This window comes from Kogia breviceps, chromosome 1, assembly GCF_026419965.1.
Source record: "Kogia breviceps isolate mKogBre1 chromosome 1, mKogBre1 haplotype 1, whole genome shotgun sequence".
Taxonomy (NCBI): domain Eukaryota; kingdom Metazoa; phylum Chordata; class Mammalia; order Artiodactyla; family Physeteridae; genus Kogia; species Kogia breviceps.
In genome coordinates, this window is record NC_081310.1 from 163,370,601 (window position 1) to 163,383,319 (window position 12,719).

The window sequence follows — 12,719 nt, forward strand, 5'->3', positions numbered from 1 at the left end:
AAAAAGAGGTCACAAAGGAATGGTAATCAGAGTGACTTCAGAATTCTCAGCAGCAACACAGGATGCTAGAAGTTAGTAGAGAAATGCTTCAAAGTGCTGAGGGAACATAGTCGTATGAACCATCAACTATACAAATATAGTAAAGACATAGGGAGACATGCCAGGAGTGAGAATATTTACATCCTATGCATTCTTCCTCAGGTGGTTACTTGGAGGGTGTGGGTGTGCTCTAGACAAACGTGGACATAAACCATGAAAGTGGGAAGCATGTTTCAAAAAAGGGTGGACCCCACACAGAAAGCTGTGAAAGGAAGTTAAAGTGATGGATTTCCAGCAGGCTTGGACACTAGCTGATCACATTACAGCATGAGAATAGAGGGACTTGGAAGGAAGTCTCTGGTGAGAGCAAGACTGGATGAAAGAGAGACTGGATAAATATGAGGGAGAGATAAAGGCAGTTAGGAATTTGAGGAAAAGAAAAAGTGGTGTAAGAAATGCAATCTAGGAATCCATGGATCTACAATGAACAATGATAACACAATTACATGAAAAAGTTTATTAGTTTCTAAGTTTTCAGATGCATCTATAAACAAAGCATAAAAGACTTGCTTGACCAGCTGGTGACAGAAAAAGTCAGGGGTCTGAAGCATGGGCAAGATTCTGTCTGCCTTTCTTGACTGGAAAATGGAGGGGGCACATGGAATGGATCTGAGCACAGCCTCTAGTGCCAAGAGTGCCCCATGACCAACAGTCACCAAGGAAACAGGAATCTCAGTCCTACAACCGCAAGGAATTGACTTCAGCCAGCAGTGTGGAAGCTTGGAAGTGAATTCTTTCCTGAGCCTCCAGATAATACCTTGATATCAGCTTTGTGATACTGTGAGCAGAGAACCCAGACTTCTGACCTACAAAACTGAGGTAACAAGTGGGTGTTGTTTAAAGTCACCAAGTTTGTGATGATTTGTTAGGCAGCAATAGAAAACTAAAACACCTGGCATGTCCTTCCCCTCCCTGCTGTCCCCAAACTCTTACTATATTTATGTCATAAGAGGTGTTTTAGCCTAGTGGCTAAGCTCTCAGACTGCAGATAGGCAGACACGGGTTAGAATTAGAATTTCACCTCTGAGGATGAGCAGTCACAAACACATAAACATTCAGTATACAGAACTATAATGATTGTTCTTATTGTCTCAGTTCAGCTCTCACTCCCTCTGTAAATGTCTCCCTGACTCCCCACCTCACTCCTCTGGAAAGTTCATCACACCCTCCCCTGCACTTTGTACTTACTGTATTATTGCATGCTTCATGCTGTACTGGTTAAATGCCCTCACTGCACTCATTTGTTGGAAGGGCAGAGATCTTGTCTGTTCGGAGCCTGCCACAGCCCCTGTCATGAAGAAGGAACTCTGAGAATGTTTATGGAGAAGGAACACAGAGGAACTTTCTAGACCCAGTGAGGAGGGCTGCTCAGGGAGGGGTGAGTTCTCTGTTACTAGCGTAGCTACCTGTCAGGGATGCTAAAAGGGGTTGACTTCTGCTTTGCTGTGTATTAAAGCTGGGATTTGTTTCATAAAAGCACATAAAAAGCCGGGAGGCAGGTGCTAGAGGGTAAGAGACCTCTCCAGCTGGGGTCAGTGGACGAGGCAGAGTCAGATCTTGGGCTGGACATTAACTCATCCATTCAATTATTTTAACACACATTGTTAACTGTGGCAGTCCTGCACGGGGAGATGCTGAAGTAGACTTTGAAAAATAGGTGGGATTTTCACAGCTGCTCCTGGGAGAGGAGCTTTGGTGGAGGCTACATTATGATCAAGACCTGACAGATCCACTTCTCCAAAGAACAGTCTGAGGACTGAGCAGGGGGCTCTAAGTATATGTTCAGCTGGGAGGGAGGAGGGATGGAGACCTGTGCTTGTTTCAGTAGTTTGAGACAGGGACAAAGTGAGAATGAATACAGTGGGTCCTAGAAGGTTGGAGCTGGGAGCAAGGAGCCTCTCAGCTCTGTTCAGGGATCCGGAACAGGAAGATGCAGGCTTGTGGGTACAGAAACAACTGACCGGCTGCAAAAGTGGATGCAGTATGGATCCTGGGCGCCCCTTGGTGGCCACACTGAATAACTACACCCGATACCACCCAGGCACCACCAGTGCCCAGCTGAGTACTTTACTTACCTCTGGACTGGGAAGACCCACTCACCCACCTAGGAGGACCACTTGTTGCACTGGTGTCTGGGGTTGTGTGTCTGTGTGCTTTTGTGTCTGTGTGCTTGTGCTGCCCAACTGTGTAGAGGTATACATGTACATGAGTGCATGCATGTACATCTTCGTGTCTGACTATGTGCACTGGTGCCTGTGACTGGGCATGTGTTCGAGTTGTAGGTCCACGTATGTACTAGGTGCTAGTACCCAAGCACGCATTTGTGTGCACTGGTACCAGGATGTGAATCTGTATATTTGTATGTATGTGTATCTGTCGTCCCCTTGCTTATGTCTGAGTGCATGTGTATTAATGCAACTTTTGGGGCCTTGGCTTTCTTTTCTGTCACACATTGAAATAGTTAAGCTCCATAATCTTATTGTTTGTTTAAAGTTTGCTCTTGGATGCAGGCCTGTTCCAGAATAACTAGCAGATGCGAAAAGCATCCATTATGTATTTTTGCAATTAGCCGAAAACCCAGAAACTTTTTCATAAATAACAGACACAATTCTGTGGGTTGCTTATTGCTGGGAGCTGCCTCCTCTCCCCGGCTCGCCTGAGCCGGCCCCGGGCCCAGCCCCAACCAGGCCAAGCCAAGGAGGGTTTTGCACACCGTCCCTAGTGAGATGGAAAAACCATTAAGAGTTCAGAATAGAACTCAAGGGACAGCTTACAGTGAGGAGGAGAAAGAGAAGAAGAGGAGGGGTGAGAGGAGGAAAAGTGCAGCTTCCAAAATCTGAGAAGACTCTGTCACACTGGCTCATCCAGCCTAGCAGTTACCCAGAGTTCTGGTCTAGACCCAGCTAAACAGACACAGGACAAGTCCACATTCTTTTACTTGTCGTTAAGGTTTGTCCATTGTATTTCGCCACCTTATCTTTGCATACTCCCATCTCCCGTTGTTTGGAACAAGGTCTCCCCTATGCCCCACACATTCTCACTGCCATCCTTTTGCTAGTGCTGTTTCCCTCTCCTGGAATACACTTCTCCTCTTCTCCAATGCAAACCAGGCACCTCTTGACCACCATCAGCAAACTTCTTGGAGTACCTATCCCAGGCACTGGGGAGGGGACCTGGGAAGCAGAAAGAAAAGCTTAGGAAAACTTCTCAGTATTTGAGTTCTTATGTGAAGGCACAGACTCTCGTCATGTTCCTCAGTCTCTCCTCCCTGCTACTATGGACAGAGAGCTGTTCTGTCGCCTGGTTTCAGGAGGGACCAGAGAATGTGGCTGGGCTGCCAGGTGGACTTCAGACTGAGACTACAACTTGAACAGGATGGTCTGTGAAAGAATCGCTGGGCTAGAAGACACTAAAGCATCTGGCCGAGTAGAGTCCTAGGCGCTGCTTCCTCCAGTGATGGGGAGCTCATCAAGTCCTCAAGCAGATCAATTCACTGCTGGCCAGCTCTGACTTTCACAGGTCTTCCTTATGTTGCTTCTGCTGCCCTTGCTCTGTCCTCAAGCCCGCACTGAACACAGCTACTCCATCATTCTTCAGAAGTCTAGAGAAAGTGACAGTGGCCCCCGGGCTCGCCTTGCCTTTCAAGACAGTGGCAGCTACTAAGAAAGATGAAGGCAGCTCTCCTATGTCAAGCTGGTGGCCATTTGACAACTTCCTTAGTGGGGGAACACTTGTGATCTTCTTGAAGTACTTATCCTGCCTCAACCCATGAGCTTCAGGGATGGCAGGCTAGGCAACGGCTTGAGCTGTGAGCTTCCATTAAGGTTGTTATCAATTTGTCAATTCATCATATGCACTGAGTACCTACACTATGCTAGGCACCGTGGAAACAGACCAAGAACACATAGTCCCTTGCCCCTTGCCCGTAAAGATGCAAGGCTGGGAGTTTCCAATATTGCCTCTGGCCACTCTGTTTAGTACAGTGGTTTTCAAAGTATCAATATCAGCATCACCTGGAACTTTAAAAGAAATGCAAATTCTTGGACCATACCCCAGATCTACTGAACCAGAAACTCTAGGTGTGGGCCCAGCAATCTGGGTTTAAGAAGCCCTCCAGGGCTTCCCTGGTGGCGCAGTGGTTGAGAGTCCGCCTGCTGATGCAGGGGATGCAGGTTCGTGCCCCTGTCCAGGAGGATCCCACATGCCGCGGAGCGGCTAGGCCTGTGAGCCGTGGCCGCTGATCCTGCGCATCTGGAGCCTGTGCTCCGCAACGGGAGAGGCCACAACAGTGAGAGGCCCGCATACCGCAAAAAAAAAAAAAAAAAAAAAAAAAAGAAGCCCTCCAAATGATTCTCATACACTTGAAAGTCTGAGAACCACTGGTATAGATTCACCTGGGGAGCCTTTAAAATTAAATCAGAATTTCTGGGGTGGAGCCTGAGGCATTGGTGTTTTTTTTTGTTTGTTTGTTTTTTTTTTTTGTGGTATGTGGGCCTCACTGTTGTGGCCTCTCCCGTTGTGGAGCACAGGCTCCGGACGCTCAGGCTCAGCGGCCATGGCTCACGGGCCCAGCCGCTCCGCGGCACGTGGGATCTTCCCAGACCAGGGCACGAACCCGTGTCCCCTGCATCGGCAGGCGGATTCTCAACCACTGTGCCACCAGGGAAGCCCGGCATTGGTTTTTTTAAAATGGTTTAAAAGACACTGACTAAAAGCTCAGCACACTGAATGAAATCCATTAAAAAGTACTGGTTCTGAAGCATCACAAGATATTACTTTACCTTCCCAAATCCTTGTTAGTAATGACAGAGGTAAAAAAGCATATTGGTGTTAAGGAATGGGAGGGAGCTGGGTTCTAGGCCTAGTTCTGCTTCTGTCTGGGTGGGTTTGCTAGTGCTGTTTCCCTCTCCTGGAATACACTTCTCCTCTTCTCCAATGCAAACCAGGCACCTCCTGACCACCAACAGCATTACCATCAGCAAACTTCTTTGAGTACCTATCCCAGGCACTGGGAAGGGGACCCGGGAAGCAGAAAGAAAAGCTTAGGGAAACTTCTCAGTATTTTGAGTTCTTATGTGAAGGCACAGACTGTCATCACGTTCCTCAGTCTCTCTTCCCTGCTACATCAATAGCCAATAAAATGTATTAATAATAAAACCTATTAAGGATATACTCTGTGCCAAGTCAGTAAGAGAATAAAAAAATACAACTAAGACCTCTTAGAAACTTCTTTCCCAAAGACTCCATTGATCAAGAACTACAATGCATATTTACTGAGTGACTACTATGTGCAGGTACTGGGAAACAGAGATGAACACGACAGACAACATTTTTGCTCTCCTGGCACTTATAATCTAGCAGAGATCAACAGAAAATAAACAAAAAAACTTCATAAATTATGCATATGTGCAACAGAGAAGATAAACGTGGATAATGGGCTAGAGACAGAGGAAGTCTGGTGAGGTATTAGAGGTCACACTTCAAAACGGGGCTTAATTACAGGTAGGCACGGACTACCAGAAAGACAGGAGGCAGATGTGGTAAGGCCCAGAGGTCTGGGCTCCGGTTCCAGATGCACAACTATCTAGCTGTAAAGACTGTGGGGCAACTGACTTGGGCTCCTTGGACCTCAGTTTTATCATCCATGAAACAGGTCGGTAAGAGAATCATCGCAGACTGCCTTGTTGGGAAAACAAAATGAGATCAGAGGTAAAAAAGTTTGCCAGCATTAGAAACACTCTACAGAAACACAATACAGTTAAGAAACCAAAGGTTGTATACTGTTGTATTCCTCACAAACCTGCATCAAACATATTTTGAAGGAACGGCCAACCAATTTTTTTGTAATGTCATCATTTTAGTGCTATTGTCATCTCCTGTAACTAACCCTCTGACCTCAGTCACAACGGTTAGCATCTATGAAATTTGGCTTGCTAATGTGACCAAGTTAGCTCAATTAAGATGGCAGATCCTTGCATGAATGTGATTATAGACTGTAATAATGCCTCCTATATGCATCTATTATTTCAGCAACTGGCCATAATCTGTGTATTGTCATATAAAACAATGATTTAGCTGATGACTGTAAATTAAATAGCTCCTTTCCTAAGTCAAATATTCAACCTAAACTGAGAAATAACCATGAAACTACTCAAACCACAGGATAGATAGAGGGTGTTAAGGACATCACCTTAACACCTGAAACCCATTATGTATGAAGCAGAACTGGACTCAACCAGCTCTTGCTTCTTTATACAAATGATTTTATTCTCCCTACCCTCATCCCATCCCATCCCCTAAATTTCTGAATCTTCCATTAGCACACAGTACCAGCAGCAGCAGCCTCAAGTCAGCAAGTTACCTTCTTTCCCTAAATAGCACTTATCCAGACCTAAGTAAAGGCCCTAACTAAATAGAGGAAGGAATGCAGATACAGTCTCTGCTCAGTCACGTTTGATATTGGATATGACACAGACATTCTGACACAGATTTTGACACTAGGTGTTCTTTTTATTTTTTTTTTTACTTTTTGGCCCACCACGCAGCATGTAGAATCTTAAGTTCACAGACCTGTGACTGAACTTGTACCCCCTGCAGTGGAAGCGCGGATTCTTAACCGCTGGACTGCTGGGGAAGTTCCAACACCAGAGGGGTTTTGATGCCGCTGTTTTAACCTGGTCATTTTGATGTGGGAATATTGACTCAATCTAAAAGTTAGCCATGAAACTTTAGCATTTTTCCCCTTAAATAATGTAAATAACATGTTCATCTTGACCACCATCCCAGTTGAGGATAGGATGACAGTTGTGCCTTTTGCACACATTACCTGATAACTTGAAAGAGGCTGGGACTTCCCTGGTGGTCCAGTGGTAAAGAATCTGCCTTACAATGCAGGGGACGTGGGTTTGATCCCTGGTCAGGGAACTAAGATCCCACATGCCACAGGGCAACTAAGCCCACGTGCCACAACTACTGAGCTCGCGCACCTCAACTAGAGAGGCTGCATGCCACAGACTACAGAGCCCACGTGCCCTGGAGCCTGTGCGCCACAAGTAGGAGAAAACCCGCATGCCACATCTAGAGAGAAGCCCGCACACTGCAATGAAGAGCCCATGAGCCGCAACAAAAGATCCTGCATGCCTCAAAGAAGATGCCGCATGCCACAGTTAAGACCTGACACAGCCGAAACTAAATAATAGAATAAAAAAAAAAAAAAACAGACGTTTACATTTTGACAAAGCCACTTTGATGCAGCCTTGCAATGCTCATAGGTACTCTGGCCAAGTTCTGGCAGCTGCTTTGGAGCCACTTATAAAAATGCTTCTTTATAAAACTAATAATCTAGGGTGAGCCACGTACAAGAGCTTTGTGCTTTTCAGTACTAACTGCTGGACCGATTCAACATCTTTCCCCTCTGGCTCAGGAAGCCCTTGGAGCCAGGTGGCTGTGAGACAGCCAGTTCCACCCACAGTCCTCAAAGGGCTGCAAGTATTTACCAACTAGCAGGGAAACTTATCCAATTCAGGAGTTTTCTTGGAAGTCCATCCATCCTGAGTCCACTGTAGCAATTTTTTCCCCTTAATTTCATAGACGCTGCCACCGAAAGTATATTTCTTCCAGGGAGCCTTCTAAAGGGAATTATATGTGTGTTCCCAAAGTTCACATACATGGCTTTTTAAAAATTTTACATTCTCTTTTTAAATGTGGTTACTCAACCAAACAAGAATACATCTGCTATTCTGTAGTATGCTGCTTAACTGCTTGATTTCACTGTGTAGAAGACAGCTCTTAATATTTCTTAGGGTCATCTACCATTAGGGTTGGGATGTAGTAACCCACCTCTGCAGATGCTTTTCCTGTGGTTGGTCAGGGCATCAAAGACCAGTGCTAAGAAGTTGCACAAAGTTACTTCAAAATGTATCACAAAATAAAAAACAATTTTCTGTGGCTGCAAGAACCTCACCACCTAGAGAAATGCTGATTTATTACCCCTGTCTCACTGAACAGTACCAAATAATTAAGCCCGCTTCTCTTATGCCTGAGTCGTAGAAGGACAAAGTCATGAAAGAAAAGCCTCTTTGAAGAATGAATGGGATGGCAGAGATCTCATAGAAGTCTGAGCCCTGGTGATAGCCTGGAGCTGGTATGGCTGACATAGGGCATAGGGTGGTAGCCAGAAATTCAACTTAGTCCTTCAGCTCTCCCCAGAACAGGAAAGATGATGACCTGCAGGGTTTAGTTAAAATCCAGAATTAACATCACAATCAAAATAACCACACCCCTTCAAAGGAAAGCAGACTTGAATCCAAGAGAGTACTTATACTTAAATCACAGATGAAGAAATAAAGGGATAAGTGATTAGGACCATTTTTACCTTTTTCTTTGGTACACAATATATGAACTTCCTTCCTTTCATTTAAAAAAATTGCTTAGAATTAAGGAGTACTTAATTAAGCTGAAGTATGCAAGAAGGCTAGGGAGAACTGCAATAAGCTATATAAAAATGACTGAAGTTAGCCAACAGAAGACATCTGGAGGTCTGTCCATGTCAGAGTGTTAGTTTTAGATAGAAAACTCTTGGAAGGCAGAGTATGTGTTTGTAGCACTGTGGCTTGTGCAATTAGTATATGTTTGCAGATGAAGGACCAAACCTCCAGGGAAAAGATGCTGACCTTGTCTGGCCAAAACTGTCAACCACTATTATCTCCAGGGACCACTGGAATGTCAGGCAACCACTTAAATTACATGGACAAAGCTACAAGGCCACAAAAAACCCCGCATCCTGATATACATTGCCTGCTGCCAATTTCCCCCTCAAAGAGACAAGCAATTAATGCTGCAGGCCAGTAATGAATTGGGCTACTTGTGCCTCAATCTGGATTACTTCTTGAAGGAACAGGATAAAGTCACGCTTTCTGCTTAATTCAAGACGCATAAACATCATACACAGAGCGGAAAATTCTCTTGGATCCTGAACTCTGCTTTTGCCCTGTGAGGACCCACATGTTAAATATGATACTTCTTGATCTTCAGTATGCTTGAGAGAATAGAAATCTGAACCAGCAAACAGCAAAGCCCATGGCACAAAATTTATTGGGATTACTCCCTAAATATTGATAATTCATACACATCCAACATCATTGAATAAAAATAATGTTAGTTAATTTTTTTAAAACAGCAAGCCTTCCATTGGGGTCTTTAAAGTCAAAAACTCATTGATGACTGTATCTTTAATAAATGAAATGACCAAAACTAGTGAAGTCAGATGTAACTCAATCAACTCTAAACTCAATATTCCCAGCATGTTTTTCTACTTAAAAAGCAAACAAAAAGGAAAGCCTCGTAATTTAGCAATTACTATGTTTCTGGGTTTTTGCTCTCAAATGCCACAGAAAGATATTTGATGAAAGGAAGCAAAGCACCTAGGTCTCAGCAGTCTTCTTAAAAACCTTAAGTTTGCTTTCACAATATAAATGTAAATATTTAGATCCCCATCCAATGGATTTCTTCACTTATGTGAGTAGGAATGTTCTCAAAATCTTAGTCTTTACTCTTGCTTCATACTACAGCTGTTTGATTGAACTACCACTACCAGTAAAATCCCTCAGTATTGGCTACATTAAATCACTAGGTAAGAATTCATTACAATCTCTTCCAAGAAACCAAGATAATCTTAACACAGATTTTAGTGGCTAATATGTTACAGTACATATGGATACTTTGTTTTCTATGGCAAGTATGTTGAAAATTCATCACTAATAAGTGAATCTCATAACACACATAGAAATAAATCTATTACAATATAAGAACATCCATAAATTATCCTCACTATTCCCAATGATTTTAAATATAAAATCTAATTATACAAAATCAAAATTCCCTGCCCAGTTTAACCCTGTATACCAAACAGTATAAGTGCTGAAAATGAGAAAAATTTTAATAAATCTCACATTAAGAACCTTGGATACCACTTTGCATTAGTGATGGCAGAAAAAGATAAGGAGAAAACAAATTTTTCAGAGATTTTTAAAGGAAGAATGAATGTAAGAGAAAATTCCTTTGGACTCAATACTTTTTAAAGAATTCTGTACCTTTTAATACTTCAACATGATGCCAAGAAAAGAATTTACTGAATAAAAGTAGCCAGGAAGGGAATCAAACATTTGTAAGATAAATTTATTATTTTTCTGACCAAAGTGCAATTTTTAAATCTTCTTAAACAACTAAGAAAAAAAGTATTCAAGAAAATAAAATACAAATGGGAAATTTAACCATTAGATTTCTTCTGCTTTGTACTAACCCTATGCTTAGTCTAGAAAACAAACAAAAAAAACTTTGAAGTCTTACTAAAACACTAACCAAATCATTTTACCATAAATCTACTAAGTACATGCATTTCAAGGTTCCACTACTAGGAATTTTGTTAAGATCAGTTTAATCATTAATAACATTATATAATAGAGCAAAAGGAACACATGTCATTAGATGTGATCCTTGCCCCTTACCCTCAGAGTTATGTCAGAATAAAACTGACAATTCCACCAGGCTCTGAACCCCCAGTGCCCCCATCCCAATCCCTGGAAGCAAAGACTATGCCCTGCAAACAACTTTGTACAAATTGTAGTAAAACAAAGCCTAAGTTTTCTTACCTTTCTATAGGAAATGGTCAGCTATTTGATAAATACTAAAATACTTCTAGGAATTCATTTCATGAGTTTGTTTACCAAACACATTGTCCAAGAACTCACTACACAAAAAGTTCCTTAGAATTTGGTCCATAAATTCACTTAACAGGTTGGAAATTTAAAACCTGAAAGAGAAAGAAGACGTGGAGAATCCCTAATCCAAACATGTTGTAATTACTAAAGGGATATACACACATACTAAAAAGTTCTGCTCACAGAAGGTACAAACTATAAAAGGGATATTCTTTTTGAATAAAAACAAAGAACTAGCTAACACCCTTCTTTGTTTTGTGAGCACCATAGCTAAGATGAAGTTAGACTCGAATTCACTGTCTACTCCTGTGACCAAAAAAAAAGAAGCTAAAAAATTTAATGTCTTACTACATACTTTCCAGCCATTAATTGAGATGTAATTATGAAAGATTAAAATTGCCTTAAAAAGGGGTTGCGATAGCAGCTATCAAAGCAATATTCAAGCATGATTTCAAGGATGCTTTCAGGTTTAGAGTTAGCCTTCTTTGTCAAAAATCTTCACAACTTCATCAAAAACCTGTAAAGGAAAAAGATAATAATAATAATTTAAAAGGCAAATATTGTTAAAACACCATATGGCTAAGTTCCTGTTAAAAATGAATTCTACATGAATTTTCAAAATGGATTATTTTAAAAAACACATTATAATTTCTTAGTTTCATCTATTTTACTTTAGACAGTAGTACGATACCGTAAATTATGAACGTGTTGCTTCAATATAAAATTATGAACATGTTGCTTCAATTTTACTAGTGCTTTTATGACAAAACAAACTTCTTGATAGGCTACCAATATTATAAAAAGTAAAAGTAAACTGAAGTGTCTTATCTTCCTAGTTCTTATTCTAAAACACTAAGTCTTCTGTATTACCTCACCTCTACAGGAAGGGACCATGGATAAAAAACCAAAAATGACTATATGATAAAAAAAAAAAAAAAGGTCCAGGGGAAGATGATTCAGGGAATCAGGGAAAGATTAGCTGAATTTAAGAGACACTAGTAGTGGCTGGGCACTGAGAGTCCACAAACCACAGTACAGAGACCCAAGATTCATGAAGGAAGAGGCAAGCATTGAGTCGTGGAAACCCTGTACCTCTGGAGCTACACGCTCTGTGATGGAAGAGATGAAAGAAACCTGGGGCTCTTCAGCTAGATGATTTGCTATTCATGTTACAGATTTTTAAAAAATGATCATGGTCCAAATCACAGTTCTGAAAACGCCAATTTTCCAGTGCTTGAGAAAAGAGGTTTGGAAAAAAAAAAAAAAAAGAAAGAAAGAAAGAAAGAAAAAAAGAAAAGAGGTTTGGAATTAATACACCACCCACTTTTTACAAAGAAAAAGTCTGAAACTGTAAAACCCATTTTAGACTCTATTCAAAAAGAAGTACACCTGAAACTAACACTATATTGTAAATTGATAAAATATACATACTTTAATTTAAAAAAAGAAGAAAAAGCCTAGCTTTTCATACAGTCTCCAGTGTTTAGAAAAGCAAAATAATCTGTCATGGTATTTCTTTTTCTTCTGCATATTGCTCCCCTCCCTGCCCCAAATCACATTTTTACTTTACTGTTAGGCAGGCTAGGGATACTCACTTCATCAACAGATTTAGAAGCATCTATTTTCTTGACTTTCCCCATTTCTTCATATAAGTCAATAATTGGCTTTGTTGACTGAAGATAGGTTTGAATTCTGCAACAGAAGCAAATATTGCAAAGTTCTAAGCATAATTCTCTCCCCTGTTATAGGACAGATCAGGGGACAATACAGAATAAAACCCAGTTGGCTCCCTCCCTTATCAGCTTTTTAGACAAGCCATTCTACATATTTAAAGCATGACATTTTCTTTTTCTGGTCCAAAATGGGGCACGTGTTTAATCTGTTACTCAAGTTCCAAACTGA

The 12,719-nt window shown here is 41.5% G+C and overlaps 1 protein-coding gene across 1 annotated transcript in view; it reads right to left on the minus strand.

Moving 5' to 3' along the window:
* Nucleotides 1-9,172: 9,172 nt before the first annotated feature.
* The window catches only part of CMPK1 (cytidine/uridine monophosphate kinase 1), a 34,552-nt gene continuing 31,005 nt past the window's right edge, over nucleotides 9,173-12,719 (minus strand). Inside the window, exons 5-6 of the mRNA XM_059058328.2 lie at nucleotides 12,413-12,509; nucleotides 9,173-11,334 (exon numbers count right to left, since the gene is read on the minus strand). Of these exons, the coding sequence (XP_058914311.1) occupies nucleotides 11,293-11,334; nucleotides 12,413-12,509 (139 nt within the window). The 3' untranslated portion in view covers nucleotides 9,173-11,292. The remainder of the gene's footprint in view (nucleotides 11,335-12,412; nucleotides 12,510-12,719) is intronic.